General features: G+C 40.6%; 1 protein-coding gene across 1 annotated transcript in view; it reads left to right on the top strand.

The window, feature by feature from the left end:
• The first annotated feature begins 4,068 nt into the window (after positions 1–4,068).
• The window catches only part of MEIOB (meiosis specific with OB-fold), a 31,549-nt gene continuing 13,048 nt past the window's right edge, over positions 4,069–22,569 (top strand). The window contains exons 1-7 of the mRNA XM_061208975.1: positions 4,069–4,179; positions 9,286–9,362; positions 11,660–11,717; positions 15,690–15,821; positions 17,561–17,633; positions 19,822–20,017; positions 22,170–22,270. Coding sequence (XP_061064958.1) covers positions 9,294–9,362; positions 11,660–11,717; positions 15,690–15,821; positions 17,561–17,633; positions 19,822–20,017; positions 22,170–22,270 — 629 coding nt within the window. The 5' untranslated portion in view covers positions 4,069–4,179; positions 9,286–9,293. The remainder of the gene's footprint in view (positions 4,180–9,285; positions 9,363–11,659; positions 11,718–15,689; positions 15,822–17,560; positions 17,634–19,821; positions 20,018–22,169; positions 22,271–22,569) is intronic.

Raw genomic sequence — 22,569 nt, 5'->3', positions numbered from 1 at the left:
AGAAAGGACACACTGCAATACGTAGCATGGACCACAGACACCAAATGACAGGCACCGCGGCTCGATTCCAGACCACCGCAGTAAAACTGAGTCGCACAAGTGTTTTGGTTTCCTTGTGGATATAAAAGTTATATTTACACTATGCTTAGTCTATTAAGTGTGCAATAGCATTATGTCTAAAAAAAGCAATGTACATACCTTAATTTAAAAGTTCTTTACCGGGGGACTTCCCTGGTGGCGCAGTGGTTAAGAATCTGCCTGCCAATGCAAGGGACACGGGTTCAAGCCCTGGTCCGGGAAGATCTCACATTACACGGAGCAACTAAGCCCGTGAGCCACAGCTACTGAGTCCACGTGCCGCAACTACTGAAGCCCCTGCGCCTAGCGCCTGTGCTCCGCAACAAGAGAAGCAACCGCGATGAAAAGCCCGTGCACTGCAATGAAGAGTAGCCCCCGCTCGCCACAACTAGTGAAAGCCCTCGCCCAGCAACGAAGACCCAACCCAGCCAAAATAAATAAATAAATGAAATAAATTTATATAAAAAAAAAAAAGAGGGCTTCCCTGGTGGCGCAGTGGTTGAGAATCTGCCTGCCAATGCAGGGGACACGGGTTCGAGCCCTGGTCTGGGAAGATCCCACATGCCGCGGAGCAACTAGGCCCGTGAGCCACAATTACTGAGCCTGCGCGTCTGGAGCCTGTTCTCCGCAACAAGAGAGGCCGCGATAGTGAGAGGCCCGCGCACCGCGATGAAGAGTGGCCCCCGCTTGCCACAACTAGAGAAAGCCCTCGCACAGAAACGAAGACCCAACACAGTCAAAAATAAGTAAATAAATAAATAAAGAGAGAGAGAATCATAATAAAACGAGGTGTGACTGTGTTCCAGACCCTGCTCCTGACTCAGTTTAGTTTATTTACTGTAGATCAGCTCGTACATCAGGCTCTTAGTAGGTTTTTCCGTTTCACTTTGTAGTTAAACCCTGATCCTTAACTAATTCCATTCATTCGCCAACGTTTACAGTTTCCCCTCTCAGTTACTGTGCTCGGGGAACAAATCAAGTTTTTGTTGTTGTAGTTTGAGCCCCTCGGACTTGAGAAGGAATCTGTTCTTCCCACAGCTCCTGAATCCTGACTCAGCAGTTTGCAGGGAACATTCCTGGGTTCGTGGTCCTCAGGTTACTCCGGAGTTGCTACTGCTTTGTGTTTTTATGAACGCTCTCTTTTCCGATGCAACTTCAAATTTTCCTGAATCTGGCTCCCCCCAAATGCCTCTCATGTGCTCCAATAGCTCTTCAATTGTTCCATTTTGCCCCTAAACCCAATTTCCACATTTAGTTTTTCCAACCCCATTCACGGGTTACTTCGCTTCTCTTCAGAAAAATTTTGCAAAAATTTACACAAATATCTGTAAATGCTAGTGCATCTACATCTGTGTTTTTTTTTATGGTTAATTGATTTTCTTTCTTTTTTTTTTAGTTGAAGTATAGTTAATTTACAATGTTGTGTTAGTTTCAGGTGTACAGCAAAGTGATTCAGTTATATATATACATATATTTTTCTTTCAGGTTCTTTTCCCTTATAGGTTATTACAAAATACTGAGTACATTTCCCCATGCTATACAGTAGGTCCTTGTTGTACAATCTGTTTAAATGTTGGCTGGTCCCATTACAGACGGAAGAGTGGAGAGTGAGACTAATAATTAAGTTGCCTGTATTTCAGCTCCTGGGAGGGATATTGTAATCACTGGACCAACTTTAGAAAAGTTATTTTGTTGTTGAATAAATAAAAGGTGGTCTTGTAATTCATTAAAAGAATTGTCAATTTTTTCCCCACCAATTAGTACGTGTGAAGTTGATTACTACATGTTTTCCCTGTCACGCCTTTGTGACATGCTCCTTGATGGTCTGACAGCTGGCATGCTCCGGGGAGGTGACGGGTGTAGCCTCACGCCATTTCTTTAGCCAGACACACAAGCTATTTCAGTGCTGACCTTTGTTCACTCACCCTCGACTTCTACATCAAGTGGCAAGGCTAGGCATTCCCTGTCCTTGCTTCTGTTCACATCCATCCAAAATGTATTGTTAATTCTATTGTGAAGAACAAAGCAAATTCACAGAATTGCTATAAAAATGGAAGAAATGAATGCTTTATGCAATGAGGGGGGGGGGTCCCAATTTCATTATTAACATCAAACAATCCCACTCTTTCAGGCTTGTGTTTTGAAGCAGCATGTCTTATGAAAAGCCTGTTGTATCCTGGTGAGGCTGACTATGCTTGCTTAATCTTAGCTTTCAGCAAAAATTAATTTGCTAAAATACGAAAAAATACAAACAAAAATTTAAACTATTATTCCCCCACTGAGGCTCAAAGGAAAAGTGCATGCAAACTATTTCTATACCTTTTTTTTTTTCTTTAGAATTGACTTAAAATCTTTAGGGAAGATCAACGCATGTTCTTGTAAAGACAAAGACTGGAAAGGAATATGGAAAAAATTTTAAAGCTTTCTCTATTAAATTTTAAATGGTGGGAATGCAGGTACTTCATTTTCCTTTCCACTATTATTTAGGAAATTAAAAACTAACAAAGGAAGGAATTCCCTGGCTGTCCAGTGGTTAGGACTCGGTGGTCTCACTGCTGGGGCCTGAGTTCAATCCCTGGTCAGGAAACTAAGATCCTGGAAACCGTGCAGCCCTGCCAAAAAACCAAAAACAAAAAAAAACAAAAAACCCACAAAAAACCCACAAAAAAACAAATAAAAAAACACTATGTTTTGATAACTACATAAGACTTGCCCCTGATGTTGTATTTTTCTTTTGTCGTATATGGTTGTGTAATAAGTATCAAAGTTGTTTTTCCTTTTAAAGAAAGAAGCTCAATAATTTAAGTAATGCTACATGTGGACAGTAGTTGGTGACAAATTTAAAGGATTTTGTTATTGGATCTTGACTGATTTGCCCCTGATTAGTACTCTATTAACAAAAATTAGTTTACAAGTCATTAGACTAAAAAGATTTCCAAATGGTACTAACTAAAAAGCTAGCGATGTTTTGTCAGGTTCACCTAAGCTCAATATTTAGCACATCAAATTATACATATAGTGTATATCTATATGTATATATCTGAAATGATATAAATAGCATCATCAGTATTTATCTTTATTGTTCTAGCAGCCTGGCCTTCCTTTACACTCCCCCATCAGGTGACAGGGTCTGCATCCAGCACCCACTCCCCTTCTAAAAGCCTTATGAGCAATCATGCACCCTTTTCTTCCATGCACTCTTCTTTTGAGATAGAGTCACACGCAGTATAAGAAATAATAGAGATCCCTGCTACACTTGATCCACTTCTCCCCAATCAGAACATCCTGCAAGCTCACAACTAGGTTACTGAAGTAGACACACCCAGTCTTTTCCAGATTTCCCCGGTTTCACTAGCACTTGTTTGTAGGTGTGCATTCAGCTGCTGCACTTTCTATAGCAACGCCTCCTGCATTTCTGCCGTGTTTCAGCAGAAAAGATCCCCAGCATCTTCCTGGGCGCCTGGTTCTTAGCACCCCGGACTCCCGCCCCGGAGGGTCCTCGAGTCTGGAGGACAGGCTTGGGCCCCCGGGAAAGGAAAGAAACGGGAACCACTCGCGCCCAGCCTCCCGGAGTCTCGCTCCTCAGGACCCGCACTCCAGAAGGACGAAGGCCCTCAAAGCGGCCCGAGAGAACAGGGCAGGGCCGAGGGCGGAGTCAGGGCGCAGGGGCGGGGCTGGATAGGAGTTAGAACTCTGGGGGTGTCAGGGCGTGTGTGGAATCGGAGTTCGGGGGCGGGGCGGGGGTGGGGTCGGAGCTGGGGGTCGGAGCAGAGCCCGGGCGTGGGTGGAGTCGGAGCTCGTGGGGCGGGGAGGGGCGGGGAGGGGCGGATTCGGGGGCGAAGTCTGAGGTCGGCGGGGGCGGGGCAGAGTCGGCGTGGGTGGAGTCGGCTCTCGGGAGGGCGGGGCCAGCGCGAGGCGGGGCGGGGCCTGCGCTAACGGTCGCGCGGCGTTCCTCGGGCGACGGTAGTCGAGCCGTTGGGTTGTGGGCTGAACGCGCTGTGGAGAAGCGGCCAGGTGGGGCCTGTGTGTGGTGGACCGCTGTCCAGGTGCGAGGAGCGGCTAAGCGAGCGCTCCCGGGAGAAGCTGGCGCGGACGCCTGAGGTGAAGCCTGGTGGCGGCGGGCGGTGGGTCCCGCGCGGCTGTGGGCGGCGGATGGCTGGCTCTCGTCCGCTCCTGAGGGCGGATCTCAGGGCTGCGGCGTCCGCGGTGGGAGCGGCCTCCCCTCCCAGCTGCCCGCGCGCTTGGCGGGTGGTGGCGAAGGCGAGGCCCGCGCCTCTGAGCCCCTGGCCCCGAGTCCTGGCCTACCCTCGGGCCACCCCCGTCTCCCCGCGCGGTGGAAGCCGGCGGGTTAGGGTTCGTAGGACACGCCCGGATGCGAAGTGGGCAGGTGACGTCGGCTTCTAGTCCAAACACGCGGGGACACAGTCACGTAGAAACACGCAGAACACCTTAGAGTGTGGACGTCCGCGTAGAGCGCGGCGAGTGCAGACGCGGGGGTGTAATCATGCGGGATATATACCCACGTCCTGCAGTGACTCAAAAATGAATTCCCCCCAGCGACTGGCTTACGTTAGGGTTCGCGCTTGGTGTTGGACATTCTGTGGGTTTGACAGATGCCTAAGGACACACAGGGTTACAGGATCCTTCAGAGCAGTTTCACTGCTTCGGAAACTCCCTACCCACGACTCACCCCTCCCTCCCGCAAATTTAGATGGTGTGCTGTCTCTATAGTTTTGCTTTTTCTAGAATGTCATAGAGTTGGAATCTTCAGAATACATTTTAAAACATAGAGTGAATAGGGAGAGTCGCATTTCACCTCAGAGTTTCAAAGGGACCGCTTTCAATCCCTGTTTGCCAAGCGCTGGACTTCTCATCTATAAGGTGCAAAAGTGTGAGGAGGGCATGAAATGACAAACTTTGGGAAATGGTATTTGAATGCAAGTCATGCATGTTTCCTCTTTCTTTCCTCCCTCCCTTCCTTCCTTCCTGCCTCCCTCCCTCTTTCTTTCTCTTTCTCTTCTTCATTCTTTTTTTCAAAACAGCTTTTAGTTAGAAAATTTGAAACTACCTTGAATGGTTACTAACAAGCATTCTCTAGAATTTCAAACTACAGGGCGTGCCCTGGTGGTCTAGTGGTTAGGACTTGGCCTTTTCACTGCCGTGGCCTGGTTCATTCCCTGGTTGGGGAACTAAAATCCCACAAGCCGCACGATGGGGCCGGGAAAAAAAAAAAAAAAACTTAAAAAAAGTGCAAAATTTGCTGAGTTCCCATTGAAGCAGTAAAAGGAGTAAAATCTACTTTTTTGAATTGGATTTATAAAGATAATTGAGCGACTGTTCCCCTCTGTGAGAGATGACCAATTTTGTCAAAGTCTGTTAAAAAATCTTTGGTTTGTGATGAAAGTTTGGGGGGATTTCCATGTACAGAAATAACCACATAAAGAGGACTTCTCTGTAGTAGCCCCAGCACAGAGTAAAATAGCAAATTATAGGACCATCATTGCTGAGCTCTTTGAAAGCTCTATTTATCTAGAATAGCAGGATATAAACTGTACTTGTTTCTATAATTTAAATGCTGGATATAAATGTAAAATTAGCTGTTAACTAAAGTTCTATTTATCCAAAAAGTTAATTATAGCAATATTATTCTCAAATTACAAATCAGGTTGATTTTAGGACTCATTCATTAATTTAGTCAGCAAATAACCAGTAGCTCCTATGCATGATGCACTAAACTAGGCACTGTAGGACACAAAAGGGGGCAAGATAAGGCACAGCCCTATCATCATAGACCCCACTCTGTAATGAGGGAGAAAGACAGCACACAAGCAACAATTATGAATTAGGAATGCTAAGAGAGGGAATAGAGGCTGGGGGATACTTGAAGGAGGGTAGTAGGAAAGTCTTCTCTTTGAGATCCAAAGAATGCTGAAGATCCCGTCTTGGAAAGATGTGAGGGTGGCATTGGAGAGGATGCTCAAGGAAGAGGGAACTGTGTATACCAAGGCCCCAGGTCCCATCTGTGGAAAGGAGAGCAGCCGCGGTGTCTGGAGAGTGGTAATGGGGGTGGGGGGGGTGGGAGGCAGGGAATAATGTGAAATGAGGAGGAGACGGGCAGAGGCCAGATCAGCTGGGCATTACAAGACTGTAGCAGAGTTTGGATTTAACTGCGTGCAACTGGGAAGAGTTTTAAGCAAGGGAGAGACAATCTAAGTTTTTAAAGAATTCTCAGTTGTGTGGGGAAGAGATGGAGGAGGCACGAGTGGAAGCAGAGGGTGGTAAGGTCAGGGAGATGGGGGGAAATGATCAGATTCAGGAGATAATTAGGGAGAATTGGCAGGACTTGGTAAGGATTGTTTTGGATCTGGGCGGTGAAAGAGAGGAAAGGTTAATGATGACAGAGTGGATGGTAAGGGAATTTTCTTTCTTTTTTTTTTTTTTTTTAACATTTATTTACTTGGCTGCTCTGGGTCTTCGTTGTGGCTCTCGGGATCTTTGCTGCCGCATGTGGGATCTTTAGTTGAGGCATGTGGGATCTAGTTCCCTGACCAGGGATCGAACCCGGGCCCCCTGCATTGGGAATTTGGAGTCTTAGCCACTGGACCACCAGGGAAGTCCGGTAATGGAATTTTCTGTTGGCAGGGTCTGAGGTAGCTCCAGGGCACCAGCACAGCACCTGGCACACAGGCCTCCGTGAATAATCGTTGTACTGATAGGAATGGAAAGCACACACAGGAGGCACAAACACACACACTCCTTCCTGGCCCTGGAAAAATGTCAGCAAAGTTTATGAATTGCCCCCTTCAGCCCTCTGCTCGCAACTCCTCCATCCTGGGCCCAGGACTCTGACTCACTCTGGCCTGCTCAGAATTTGAGACCATGACATCAAAATCAGAAAGTTGGTGGGGTTTGCCCTAAGGGTCTGACTGACAGCCTCAGCTGACCTGTGGGTCAGAGCCAGCAGCTAGCAATGCCTCTTCCTTGTCTGGGTCCAGAGTCCCCTTCTCTTTTTCCAGAGCCACAACGAGAGTAAGGACCAAGCAGTGCAGCTTTGTCCTCTGGAGGAAAGCTCTAGCAAGTAGGAGCATGAGGGGCTTGGGCCCTACCATGCCCTCATGAAACCTAAAGCAAGGGACCAGGAAGGCCCTGGGAGGAATGGGCCAGGCCAGGCTGGGCTCTGATCCAGGCGGGAGGTAGCCCTTCAAAAGTAGGAGGAGGGCACAGAACTCAGGGAAGGGAATTTGGGAGACCTGGGTTGGGGGGCTGTCAGAGATGGTCATGGTGTATCTAGTGTCTGTAGTATAGGGTCAGCCTCATAGTAGACACTCCACAACTATTACCTGTTACATTGCCATCATGTTACCTTAACCAGACTAGTTTCACCACCACCTCTTCTTTCCTTTTACCCTTATCAAGTATCTGAGTCAGTGGCCTTGAGGCTGTATACATCTAGTCCCACGTCTGGCCCTCTGTTTTCGTTGCTCCTCTCTGAGCCACCCCCCATCCTGATTTAGGGACTGATACATATCAGATACTCAACCGATGCATGTTGAATGAATAAACTATGTATAAAAACCAGGTAATTGCAGTACTCTAGATGAGGAATGACTGAGCCTTGGGCTGAGGAGATGGCATTGGAGATGGAGAAAAGGAGACATTTAAAATATATTTGGAAAGTAGAAGGGACAGTAGTTGCTGTTGAATGGTGTAATCTCTGTATCACCATATTGAGCTCTTTATTTCATGTTAATTTTGTATTTCTCAAAATGTCCATGTAGAGAAGCAAGTTGTCATTTTTTTGGTAGACAGACACTAAGGTATATCACCATATATTTTGAATAATAGTAGAATAGTAGAATAGTAGAAAGTGAATAATAGTAGAAAGTGAATAATAATAGTAGAAAATAATAGTAGAAAGAGTTCATGTGATATCACTTGTAAGTCAATAACCACCAAGAGATATTAAGGGGTAAAAATTTGGAGAACTCAATATGTAGATGGATAGTGTTTTTACACAAAATCTGGCTACTGAATAGTTCTTCCTCTCTAACCTCAAGTGTGTAGCACTTGACAGGCTCTCAATAAATGTTTGTTGAGTGGATGGATGAATGAATGAATCCATCAGGGTTTGTCAAGAATTTCAGAGACTGAAATTGCATAGTAAGCGAGATCAGACTAGGCTGAAGAATAAGTAGGACCTTAACGCTGCTTAATTCCCCATTGTTTATTCTGGCTTGAATGCAGAAGCTGCTACATTGGATAAGAATGAAAAGCAGTGTTCTCATCTGTCAAGAGCCTGTGAACATCTAGGCACCTTACGTACATTATTTTGAATTCTCACAACAACACTGTAGGGTAGATATTATCCATATTTTGTGGATGAGGAAATTAAAGCTCAGTAATTCAAAACATTTGGCTACAAACTAGTGGCGCTGGAATTCATAATCATATTTGACTAACTCCACAGTCTTCCTGAAACTTGTATTATGCGACATGTCCTGAAAGTGCAGCCTGTAGCTGAGGGCATTCACTGTTAAAGAGGCCACGTAATATGAAGTGAAATGCAGTAAATCTGCTAGTTTGGTGTAGCTGACAGTTGTTATTACACTAAAACCTTTTCTAGTGATGATATGGAGGGACAAGCCACCATTTCATTTATTTGTTTATTGAGTGCTTTTTATGTGCAAGGTAGCATTGAAATGCACATACAAAAAATTTGTAAGATGCTACCTCTGCCCTGATGGAACTTACTTACCATCCAGAGGTGAGGATAAAGTACTACCTATCCCCTTACACAGTGTAACTAAATGCATGATTCAAGGTGGTTACAATAGAGTTTTGCTATGTTTTTTTAAAGTAGGCTTTATGGTAATAAATATTTAAAACTGCAAATGTCCCATTGAATCATCTCTCATCTGAAACTAAATTTGCAGGGTGCTCAAATATTGCTAAATTATTTTTTTGAAAAGTGAAAGTTAAAAATTGAAACCTAACTATATCATTCAAAACTTTAAAAGGACATTTTGAAACATGCTTTTTACAGGTTGAATCTAACTTGCATTTCATTGTTGTAACGTAAAATTTTCCCAAAGAATGAGTAGAATATCCAGTACCTTCCTAATAAATTCTTTTTTCAGTCTTGGAATTTTTCAAGGTTTATTTCAGTTGTTTAATTTATGCATCTAAATTATATTTTCTAATATGCAGGTAAAAGAATGGCTAACTCCATTGCATCAAAGAACTTTACTGCACTTTCAGACCTGCATCCAAATATGGCTAATCTGGTAGGTTTCAGCGGTGTAGTGGTTCATTTGATCTCTGTTGAAACTTTAGGTGGTAATATTACATTATGTCAACATTATTGATTCGTTTCAACACGTGCTTGTATAATTGACAAGTATACAGATACTCACTGCATTAGTGATTGTTAGATATTAAACACTCCTAAACTTCTTTGTATTTATGCCAGCTAAATGAAAATTAGTCTTTCTTTTGTCTACGGATTAGGAGATTGTAGATATGACTAGCGATTGTTAAAAATTATCAAAAGTTTACTTGTATTATATCTTATTTTATTTATTTATTTTTGGCTGCGTTGGGTCTTCGTTGCTGCAGGGGCTTTCTCTACTTGCTGCGAGGTGGGGCTACTCTTTGTTGCGGTGCGTGGGCTTCTCATCATGGTGGCTTCTGTTGTTGCAGAGCACGGGCTCTAGGCACATGGGCTTCAGAAGTTGTAGCTCGCAGGCTCTAGAGCGCAGGCTCAGTAGTTGCGGTGCACGGACTTAGTTGCTCTGCGGCATGTGGGATCTTCCCGGACCAGGGATCGAACCCGTGTCCACTGCATTGGCAGGCGGATTCTTAACCACTGCGCCACCAGGAAAGCCCTTGTACTATATTTTAACTAAATATTTAGTAAGTACTCAAATTTAGCATTATAAAATTAAAACATTGTCGTTCAGCAGTATCTATTCTCTAGTCAAATTGTCCAAGTTATATACTGAAATACTTGCTATTATGCTGCTTTTATGACATAAAGGTACACAAAAGATGTATTTCTGAAATCATTATGTGAAAATTCATTTTGGGGGAAGGGGTTCTGGGGGAATCAGTCATGTCAAGTATGCCAAGATTGTTATTTATTTAAAAGAAATCTAGGTGGAATCATCTTATAAGGTGAAGAACTCATTGTAAAGCAATTATCATACTGCCTTACTTTTCCTACCCCCAGCAGTCTGCTGTTTACATTTGGAATTTGCAAATCAGATTTCTTAAAATGGGATAAATTTACATATAACTTCAATAATTTGCAATTTAAACTTTATTAATGTTAAAAATAATTATTGATGTTACAGTTTTTCTTGAAAGGTAAACTATTTGCTAATTGCCTCTTCAGTTAGAAAATCTTACTCAATATTTCCATTAGTTGTTTTCCCAACAAAATTCAGTGAGATCTGCATGCATATGGAATTTAAAGAAATAATAGCAATGTGTCTAAATGTAATAAGACTAGCTAATAGCTCAGCTAGGATGTGGTAGTCTTAAAAGCTTGAATGTATTTTATTTATATTTTTTTCAGATTTATTTTGGCTGCGTTGGGTCCTCGTTTTTGTGCGCGGGCTTTCTCTAGCTGCAGCGAGTGGGCGTTACTCTTCGTTGCAGTGCGTGGGCTTCTCACTGTGGTGGCTTCTCTTTGTTGCGGAGCACGGGCTCTAGGCATGCGGGCTTCAGGAGTTGTGGCTCGTGGGCTCTAGAGCACAGGCTCACTTTGTTGTGGTGCACGGCTTAGTTGCTCCGTGGCGTGTGGGAACTTCCCAGACCAGGGCTCAAACCTGTGTCCCCTGCATTGGCAGGCGGATTATTAACCACTGCACCACCAGGGAAGTCCTTGAATGTATTTTAAATGTAACAGATTATTGCAAGGTTAAAATCAGTTGCTAGAATTAGTGATATAAATTCATCCTTTCAGAAGAAGGTAGTTATTTTTATTTCTTAAAGCATTTAAAAAATACTTAATTTTTCTTTGTCACTGAAGAGAACATTAAAATTTTTAAAGATGTTAATATCTTTAAGGTTTAAGATCTAGGACTTCAGAGCTTAGATTTATTAGCAGCAATATGCAAGTTTTGTTACAATCTAATTTATGTCACTGTCCAGCATGTTTGCATTAAGAAGCTAAGCAATTTTATGTGGATTGTTAGAAAACCCTATATAAAAGAAAGCTTTGAAGACCATGGCAAATTAAATTGCATTATACATGTGCTTTGAATGAATTCAGTAAGGACTGATAGCATAGGGCAGTTACTGTGCTCCACCTAATGATTGAAAATAAAGTAGAAACATACTAAGTATTAAATGATTATATTTGTAATATCAGTTAACTGTTTTATTACTTTGTACTACTCCTTGTGGAGCTGAACATTTATGAAGTTGTTTTAGATGTTTGTCTGGAATAAATACATTTAAATGGTTCCTAGTTAAAAATGTTTGTTAGAGTCAGTAAAATATAACAAGTCCATGAAATTAAATTTACCATCTCCATCTGTGTTTAATATTCATCTTCTATAACCTTTTTGTTTTTCAGAAAATAATCGGCATAGTTATTGGAAAAACAGATGTCAAAGGCTTTCCAGACAGAAAAAGCTGAGTTCTATTTAACTCTTTGCTCCATTTTTCATCAACTGTGGCTTATGACTACAACAAAGTATATTTAAGTGATTAAATTTCTCATGCCTGTTTAACTCCCTAAGAGCAACAGCCATGTTCTCTATTGCATGGTAAAGTACTTGATTTAAGGCCACATGTGTGGCCTTAAATCATTCTTAATGATTTTATTTGATATCTCTAAAACATAATTTTAAAAGCTGTGTATACAGTACTAAAATAGCTAAATTGGTCAACTCATTAATGTGTATCAACGAGTACTTATTGAGCACCTCCACTCTGTAAAACCCGGTGTAAAGGTAAGAGAGAGATGTTGTATGTAGTCTCATCATCCTCAGTTATCAAAGTGTCTGAAAGGATGGACGTGGAGCTAGTTTGACTGGGCTCAGCACCGAGTCATCTGAGATCTATTCTATGTACAGCTGTGAAATCGGGGTAAATAAAGCTGGGATGAGAATTAAATGAGCTCATACATGGAAGGATGTGTAAGGCACAGTAAGAACTCCATGTTAACTATCAATATCAGCCTAAGAGATACAAGTACACAGTTTAATCTTCATAGAAGACAGAAAGTGATAAGGAGGAAGGTTTTCCAGCAGGGATATGTCGTGACAGTGTTGAGCGAGAGAAGTATGGCAGCAGTATCTATGTATTTACTCAAAGAACCAGACAATTCAGTGGAAAAAAATCATCTTTCACATGTGGAAAATACAGTTAAGTTTGGCTTTAGTGGTTCTTATTGAGTTGCTTGAACTGTGCAAGAATTTTAGGACTATGGAAACACAATCCGAGACTAAAAATCAACTGACCCTCAAACTTTTGTAGTTTACATGCAGAGATAAACTATAGAATGCCAAAAGTAGCAATTCACTATTATTAGCTTTTAAAGTGTCAATGCTTTTTATTAAAAGGTACAGTATAAGTCCTTCTAAACAGCCTGAGGGAATCCGAGCTCTAGTCAGCCAGCCAGTAATTTTGACAGAAGAAGACAATTAATTGTGGCTGTGTTAATTGACTTATGGTGTAGTGATAGGTACCTTTATTTTTATTTTATTTTTTATAATATTCTGTTGTTAATTTTGAGGTAAATAGCAAATATGTCATCTCCCACTCATACTCGTTTGTCTTCTCTTTACTGCATCATAATTAATTAGATCAGAATTACCACTTGAATAGTTTGAGAAATCCTGCATCTCTGTTTTCTAAGCTGTAAAAGGAATAACTTGAAATATATGAATTAGAAAAGGTCAATATTTAAATATTTGCTTAAATTACAACAATTAAATATAATTTTCACCTAATAGACGGTGAGAGTAGGGCACCATTTCTGTAGTGTTTGACTTCTTTTTTTTTAATTTTTTTTTATTTTATTTATTTTTGGCTGCGTTGGGTCTTCCTTGCTGCGTGCCTGCTTTCTCCAGTTGCGGTGAGCGGGGGCTACTCTTCGTTGTGGTGCGTGGGCTTCTCATTGCGGTGGCATCTCTTGTTGCGGAGCACGGGCTCTAGGCGCGCGGGCTTCAGTAGTTGGGGCACGAGGACTCAGTAGTTGTGGCTTTTGGGCTCTAGAGCGCAGGCTCAGTAGTTGTGGCGCACGGGCTTCATTGCTCCGCGGCGTGTGGGAACTTCCCGGACCAGGGCTTGAACCCTTGTCGCCTGCATTGGCAGGCGGATTCTTAACCACCGCGCCACCAGGGAAGCCCTGACTATTTTTTATAATTGTCTGTACAGTATTCCTTTTTTGGAGAAGATATGCTTACTGACTTTAGAAAACATTACACATATCAATATACTGTCATAAAAAATTCAAGCAATGCAGAAGGTCATAGAGTCAAAAAGAGAAATTCTTCATTTAACCCTCAACTTTTCCCATCCCAGCCCCACCCCAAAGGTAAGCACTAATCACAGTTCAATAGATATCTATAATGTGCATTTGTATGTTAGGTTGTATTACTTTTTAAAAACTTTTAAAATTGAAGTATAGTTGATATATAATGTTATAGAACTTACAGGTATACAGTATAGTGATTTACAGTTTTAAAGTTATATTTCATTATAGTTATTATAAAATACTTGCTGTATTCCGCGTGTAGCTTATTTTGTACCTAGAAGTTTGTACCTCTTAATCCCCTACCCCTATATTGCCCCTCCCCCTTCTCCCCTTCCTCCCTTCCCCTCTTCCTCTCTTCCCCCCTTCCCCCTTCCCCCCTTCCCTCCTTCCCCCCTTCCCCCTTCCCCCCTTTCCTCTCCCCACTGGTAACCACTATCTGTGATTCTGCTTTTTTGTTATATTCACTAGTTTGTTATATTTTTTAGATTCCACATATAAATGATATCATACAGTATTTGTCTTTCGTCTGACTTATTTCACTTAGCATAATGCCCACCAAGTCTATCCATGCTGCTGCAAATGGTAACATTTCATTGTTTTTTATGGCTGAGTAAAAATTTCATTGTGCATATATATATGTGTGTGTGTGTGTGTGTGTATATATATATCTCTCTCTCTCTCACAACTTCTTTATTCATCTGGTGATGGACACTTAGGTTGCTTTCATGTCTTGGCGATTGTAAATAATGCTGCTATGAACATTGGGGTGCATGTATCTTTTCAAATTAGTGTTTTTGTTTTCTTCAGATATATACTCAGAAGTGGAATCGCTGGGTCATATGGTAGTTCTATTTTTAGTTTTCTGAGATGCGTCCATACCGATTCGCACAGTGGCTGCACCAATTTACATTCCCACCAACAGTGTACAAGTTTCCCTTTGTACATTCTCGCCAGCGTTTGTTATTTGTGTTCTTTTTGACGATAGCCATTCTGACAGGTGTGAGGTGATAGCTCATTGTTGTTTTGATTTGTATTTCCCTGATAATTAGTGATATTGAACATCTTTTCATGTGCCTGTTGGCCATCTGCATTTCCTCTTTGGAAGAATGTCTATTCAGTTCTTCTACCTAGTTTTTAAATTGGGTTGTTAGTTTTTTTGATGTTGAGTTGTATGGGCTGTTGATATATGTTGCATATTAACCCCTTATTGGTTATATCATTTGCAAATATTTTCTCCCATTCAGTAGTTTGTCTTTTCATTTTGTTGATGGTTTCCTTTGCTGTGCAAAAGCGTTTAGGTTTAATTAGGTTCCATTTGTTTATTTTTGCTTTTATTGCCTTTGTTTTAGGAATGGATCCAATAAAATATTGACACAATTTATGTGAAAGAGTGTTCTACCTATGTTTTCCTCTAGGAGTTTTATGGTATCTGGTCTTACATTTGGGTCTTTAATCCATTTTTAGTTTATTTTGTATATGGTATTAGAGAGTTCTAATTTCATTCTTTAACGTGTAGCTGTCCAGTTTTCCCAGCACCACTTATTGAAGAGACTGTCTTTTCTCCATTGTAGATTCTTGCCTCCTTTGTTGTAGATTAATTGACCATAAGTGTGTGGGTTTATTTCTGGGCTCTCTATCCTGTTCCATTGATCTATGTGTCTGTTTTTGTGCCAGTACCACGCTGTTTTATATTACTTTTTTAATTAGCAAAACAATAAAGAAATTTTATTTTGGAAAAAAAGTACTTGCTGATCCCTAGTGGTATCTTTTAGCAGCATACATTTATTTGTTTTGAAATAATTTAGATCTGAATTATGACTTAGGTTAAAACAACAGTAAGAGAGAAATGGAGACTCTAAGCTAATATCTGGATGGTTCAAGCCTACATGTCATTTCCCTCCAAATATACAGATAACTGGGGAAAGGGAACATAGGGGTAACAGTGAGGTGAGTTATCTACCTTGGCAGCTTAGAATTCATAAAAGCATAACTTATATAATTTATATCTGAAATAATATTTTACACCATGTGTTTGAGTGTTTTTAGCATCAAATAATCATATTTGTTCAAAGTTAAAATAAAACTTTTCATTTGAAAAATAAAAGCATTGGTTTTCCCTTAGATATTGGATCAGAAAGGTACACTTTCAGTTTCACCATTCGTGATTCAACAACCCATTTTGTAAATGCAACATCGTGGGGCAAGGAAGATTACATCAGATCACTTTCTGATGGCTTTCGTGTTGGCGAGTGTGGTAAGTTGGCATTGATTCTTAAACTGTTTCTCTTACAGTATTATTCCCATGATATGTTTGTGATAACTACACTGAGGGAGTCAAAATGAAATAAGACACAATTCTTATTCTCAAGAACCTTACCAGAAAAAAGTCAAGTGTTAAGAGTATAACACAAGGTATTCAGCATTTAATTGAAACATACAAACATGATAATCACATATTTTTCTAAGTAGCTCTATGATCTTTGGTTTATTTCTATTTCACTTTGCATCAGTCCCTCTTGTGGCTCTAATCATTTATCTTTCTGTAAACATATAATAGGGATGCTAAATAGATTTTGATAAAAGATATTTGAATTTTTAATGGATTTTAAGAAACTTCAGCCTAAAATACCAAATCTTTCATGTCGTCTACCCACCCCAATAGCCCTCTGATGGTACAGTGTAGTATATTGAAAAGAACAAGACTTTGAGAACAGGTAGATCTGGATTCAATTCCAAGTACCAACATTTATTACATTGTGGCTTTGAGAAAATTTCTTGTTGGGTCTCAACTATGAATTAACACCCTATAGATTCTTGTGAATGTTAAATGAGATAGTGTGCCTGTTATAAAGTATAGAACTTAGTCACTCAATAGATGACAGCTCTAGCCTCATACAAGAAACAAGAAAGCATGTATACCAGCTCTCTTTCATGGTAGAAAAAAGAAGGGAAAGGGTAACACAGACAATTAAACTACTCCTCTCTAACCCTGCAAATCAAGCAGCCTAGTACCCATACTAGTTACTCAGCACCCAATCATATTATTAACTTTCAGGATTACATATAGTATCTCTCTAACTGAATAATAAGGTAGTTGAACATATGGACTATGAAGGCAAAAAACTTTGCAAATGGTCACAGGGCGCAGTACAAGCAAAACATTTCTTGGTTGAATGCCAGAACATTAGTTACCTAGAGCTAAAGATATATTTCGGTATTAACCTATGTTCCATGTTGATGGTTGTTGTGAGGATGAATGAGATAAGGGATTTTAAAGGTGTAAATCTGATGATGCTTATAGAAGTAAATAAGATTTTGGTGTGGTAGAATAAAAAGATTACAGATTTTTGAATTAGAATTACAAATAGAATTAGAACAGTTCTAATTCCAACTCTACTACTTTCTAGATATAATACCTCAAGAAAGTTATTTAACCTCTGTGAACTTCAATTTCTTCATTTGGAAAGAGGGATAATAATGAGGGATGGTTGTGTGAGGAATTAGCAAAATAGAGCACAAAAAAGTCTAACATAGACCATAGGAAATGGAAACCCTAAAATGTTAAGTCATAAAGCTGATAAGTTGTGGGGCTCAAATCAGGACCCAGATTTTGCATTGCTCTTTCTAACTACCACTGTTATTTTTGAGGACAGCTGTGAATTGGGTGAAGATCAATTTATTTTATAGAAGGGCATGTTGTAACCAAATCAAATGTTCAGTGTAACTGATTGTAATTCAATAAAGTAATATTAATGTGGATCATATGTTGGGATTTAAACACAAAGTATAAGAAATGTCATCTGAGATCAAATTGATTGGTCATACCCCAGGATTCTGTTGCTCAAAGTGCCACAAGAAAATGATTGTGAAGGATACATAACACCAACTCAAAATTAGAAATAACATTGTAATGTTCATTGTTATGTACACTCATTTTTTAAATTTATCCTGTTACTTTTTTGTAATAGCATCATATTTTCCCCTCTGTTTTAGTGATAATTGAAAATCCCCTGATCCAAAGAAAGGAATTAGAAAGAGAAGAAAAGTTCAGCCCTGCAACTCCTAGGTAAATCTAACACAGAGGTCAGAATGATTATTACTTTATGCCAGAATGATTATTACTAATAAGTTTATGCCAGAATGATTATTACTAATAAGTTTTTGCATGTCAGATTAACAGAGAGCTTATTAAAAGTGTATACTTTAGTTTGAAAATTAGGAGTTTAATTCTGCTTCACAATATTTGTCTTTGATTATGAAGTAATTTACTTTGACATAGGATCACATAAAAAATGGCTTTGTTTTTAGTACTTTGATTCTCATTCTTAGATTACAAAAATCTGACTCTAGTCACATTAAAGCTGAACAATGAAAAGGTAAATCATGGAAGTCATATATCTATTTTTTCATCTCAATTTATAACTCTCTTCACATGCCTTACTATCTTAGTTCAGGTTCCAGAGCTCTGGAAGCAGAGCCCAGAGGAGGATTTTTGTGCAGATGATTTGTTGAGGGAGAGCCCTTAGAAGCAGCCTGTAAGGATAGCATTGGGGGGAAGGTGAGCAAAGAGGCAGGTTCAGCAGGAGCCCAGTCTCATCCTGACCCAGATGGGAGCTCTGGAGCATGAGTGGCACCTCAAAGTGGTACCACCCTAAAGAAAGAGGCCTGGGCTTTTGTACCCTATATTTACAAGTTATTGGCTGAAGTCCACCCCCTACTCCTGCGGAGGAGGGAAGGCTTAAAGGTATTTCTGGCTGAGGGCAAATCTCGAGAGAGAAGGGTGTAGCTGGTAAAGAGCTCTGGGTGGGCACAAAAGTCTCTACTACACATGCACCTGCACCCATTTTTCTGACCTCATCTTATAGGTCTCATTTCTCTGCAGCCACATGAAGAGTCCTCCACTTTATGAACATCCTGGGCTCATTCTGCACTAACAGCATTGCATGTTCACTTCCCTCTGCAAAGAACAATCTTATTTGCTCTTCTCATTGAAGTGTCAGCTTAAATGTCACCTCCTTAGATCTTCCCCCACCTGCTCTGTCTGTAGTAGCTCTTGCAGTATGCATTACTAGGACTTCGTCCTGTATACAGGGTATGTGTATCATCATAACCCTGATCACAATCTGGGATTATTTGATTAATTGTTCTTATCTGTCTCCCTCTCACACATGTAAACTCCGTGAGATCATAGGTCTTGTGTGTCTTCCTCACCACTGTACCCCCTGTGCCTAGACTAGGGTCTGGCACATAATAGGCTCTCAGTAAGTGTTTATGGAATGAACACATGAATGGAGGGAGGGAAGAGCATCCTTGGCAGAGGGAACAAACATGAAACCTCCTGGCCTTTTCCAGAACAGTTAATAGTAGTTTAAACCTTATGAAACTGTTGATGTTTGACTACGTTTTTCTCTAAAATGGCAGTTTCATAGCCTAGGAATATGATGTGGCTGGAATATAGGCAGGGGAACAGCAGGAGGAGAAGCTCGAGAGAGAAGCAGAGACACTTCACAGACAGCTTTGCTTGTTGTACCAACTTCATGCTTTGGTGATGGCTAGCCCAGAAGATCTTTTGAGCTGGGAAATAATATATTCATATTCGTGGTTTAGGAAGATCACTTTGGCTACCTGAGGAGGACGGACAGTAGGGGAACAAAGCTTAGGAGACAAGCAGTAGTTTGGGTAAGAAGTGATGAGAGAAACACCTAAAGCAGTAGCAGGGGGAGGAGGCGGGGGGCGGGGGGGGTCCTGGATTAGAGGACTAGAAAGAGGCTCCATGGAGGACACTTGGGAGTTGATTGGCTGGAAGGGGAAGAGCACCTCAAGTGTGTAAATATTGTGCATCTGTTCCTACAGAGCACCACAGAGGTAAGGAAAGCACATAGGCAGGGCAGTCAGTGTCATAGGGGTGGAAATCACCCTCCCCCCACCCCACAATGTTTTAGAGTGCTTTTACACCCTTTTTTTTACAGAGAAAGAAATGAAACTCAGAGTATTGTGCAAGATCAGACTATTAGTGTGCTTAAAACTCAGACACAATTGGTCTTTAAAACATTTTCTTAATGAAAATACATTTTAGACAAAAAATATTTTACAAAGCTTTTCAATGTTTCTAAGAGTGAAAAGTATAAATCTTCTTACTATAATTTTAAAAATATAGTTTAAGTTACAACCAAAGTTTAACTGTGAACTTTTAAGTATTTTTCTATTAGAAAATAATTTGATATTAACTTTTGGTGTGTGTTTTTACAATTTAGCGATTATAAACTATTGCTCAGTGAGAATCACTCAATGGTAAAAGTTTGTTCCAGTTATGAAGTGGATGCGAAGCTACTTTCTTTGATATACTTACCTGTTAAAGAGTCTTGTGATTATTATTCATTGGGTGACATTGTTGCAAACGGACACAGTCTTGATGGGAGAATTATTAATGTCCTTGCAGCTGTGAGGTCGGTAAGTTAAAACCCCAACAAAGCCAAGTTCAATTTGGTGGGGGGAGTTCTATCATTTTATTTGTGTTTGGAAAGTAATAATCAACTGGAGTAAAATTTCCTCTGTATCTTGATCCATCCTCCGTTGAATTTAGAAAATAACACTTCTCATTAAAGGGAAAGCAGCATTTTAGCTGTGAATGAGTAGCAAAATAAAATTGTATTTGAATGTTAAATGCAGTACACAGTCATAAATGATCCGCTAACTATATGAGAGCTTTTCGTACTTGAGTTAAACAAAAGGCACAAATAGAAAGGGTAAATTCATTGACTTTAAGATCTCCAGGAAGTTCTTCGAAGGGGCTTAGGTTGAATAAATCAAGGAATCAATTCAGTGCGTGTTCTAGAGCTGTCCTGAGTTGAGGGAGAGAGCGAGAAACCCACGGTGCTGCAGTAGGGGCCCTGTGAGCTAATGCATAGCATCAGGTGCTGAAAAGCAGGGCAGAACGACACTCCATGGGGTGCCGGGGAACGTCTCACCATCCTTTGCTTCCACATCTCCCTCTTACCCAATTATTGCAGCAAGTTTTGAACTCCATTGGACAGACTAGAATTCACTTGGCAGGGAGCAAATTTTCACAAAATAAAGTACATAAATAAAGGGGCAAGAACAATTTTCAATATACAGAATGATGATAATAAGAAGACAAAAAAAAGGGAAATATATTTGGGTACTTACAGTTAATGTTGTAAGTAATTGCTAATTGCGTTTCCATATTAAATGACTGAGTGTCGACTATCCCCATGACAGGCCAACAGAGGCCTGCCTGCGTTGTTCCCCAGCCCAGCCCAGCCCAGCCCAGCCCAGCCCAGCACAGCACAGTGCCTGCCACACAGTGAGCACTCAGTATCATTCAGGATGGAGGAATAAATACCCGATATGACAGTCTTGAAAAATGGGAAAAATTCCTTTCTGGGCAACTTAGGTTCAATCTTACTTAAAGGCAGGATATGATCTCTCAATTTCCCTGAAATTCCATATAATGCCATTATATTACAATGTAGTAAGGATTTTCTAAAACTCAGTATGAATATAAAACCTGCAACAGCTTTTTCCATGTCCCCCTTCCTGCCTCCACCCCTTGAGTCTAGTACCACCTTTCATAGGATTATATTATTTCTTTTATTTTCATGCCTTTTTTCTCCCATTTTGCTTCCATCCCTCTTACATTTCCTTATCTTTACGTTTTTATTTAACCTGTTTTCTTCCTTCTCGCCTCTACTTAGGTCTCTTCACTTTAAAACTCCTTTTCATACAGTTTTCTTGCATGCTGTGATATGGTAGGCCTCTCTCATACTCTGGCTGTCCTTTCCTCTGACTTTCTTTCTAGATGCTCTCTTCTGCAGGCAGCTGTGACTCTTTCTTCAGCTTCTTCCCAAGGAGCTCAGCCCTGACAATAGATGCATGGGTGACAGTGGCATAGGGGGCAGCTGACTGTTCATGCTTGGGCCATTGCTGTGTGGCCATCAGAGGTGCTGCTGTTCCATGTGAGAACTCCCTGAGGGCACAGAAGGGCCCCTGAGTTCACCTCCACCTCCATGATCCTCTTACACCACAGTGTGGACTGAATCAGACGGTATATCAAAGCACATTCCCATGTATCCCTCATTCGATTCTCACTAGCTTGTCCCTAGGAAGGCAGCAAAGGAGGTATCACTATCCATACCTGGGCTAGCAAGACGAGGACACTGAGGCCCAGAGAGATGAATTCATCCAGTCACATGAACTCCGTGCCAGGCCCTGCGCTAAGCCATGGGGATACATAGATATTGAAAATGTACTTTCTACCCTCAATGAGTCCACATAGATGCCACCCAGGGACTTGTCATGGAGCATTTGTTCTGACATGTTGAAAAGATCCCACAGTCTTGACTTAAAGCACACATATCTGTATCTCTCTTCAATCAAAGTGTGTGACTTACAACTTAAATACACCTAGTTCAGAGATAAAAGATGCTGTTAAATCATCAAATATATATTAGTGATTCTAGCTATTTTGATATTTCTAATTTGTTGTTTAAAAGGTAAACATTTGAGTATTTCCATCAACAAACATTTAAGTACCTCTACAACTCTAGGTGAAGAAAAATAATGATTTTCTTCAATTTCTAAGGTTGGAGAGCCAAAATACTTTACAACTTCAGACCGAAGAAAAGGCCAGAGGTGTGAAGTTAAACTCTATGATGAGACAGAGTCTTCTTTTGCAATGATATGGTAACTTCCCACATCTGTTCCAAACTGTGAAATCTGTGCTATTATCACCAAGTCAGACATTTTAATTTCATCAGGAGATGATGGATTTCATATCCGGAGAGGAGTAATGATAGAGAAATGGTATTTAAAAAATAAACCTTTCTCTTGTATGTTGAGTCATTACAGTCTATGATTACCTTAAAATGAGATCTTTAGATGGCATGGGATTTCATAGATGGACTCTACTGTAACTTGTTTATTATTGTACTCTGTTTTGTAACAAATCGTCATTTACTAAGTCTCATTGATAAAGAACAAGC

This window comes from Eubalaena glacialis, chromosome 13, assembly GCF_028564815.1.
Source record: "Eubalaena glacialis isolate mEubGla1 chromosome 13, mEubGla1.1.hap2.+ XY, whole genome shotgun sequence".
In the NCBI taxonomy this organism is placed as follows: Eukaryota; Metazoa; Chordata; class Mammalia; order Artiodactyla; family Balaenidae; genus Eubalaena; species Eubalaena glacialis.
This window is presented reverse-complemented; position numbering and strand designations above follow the sequence as displayed.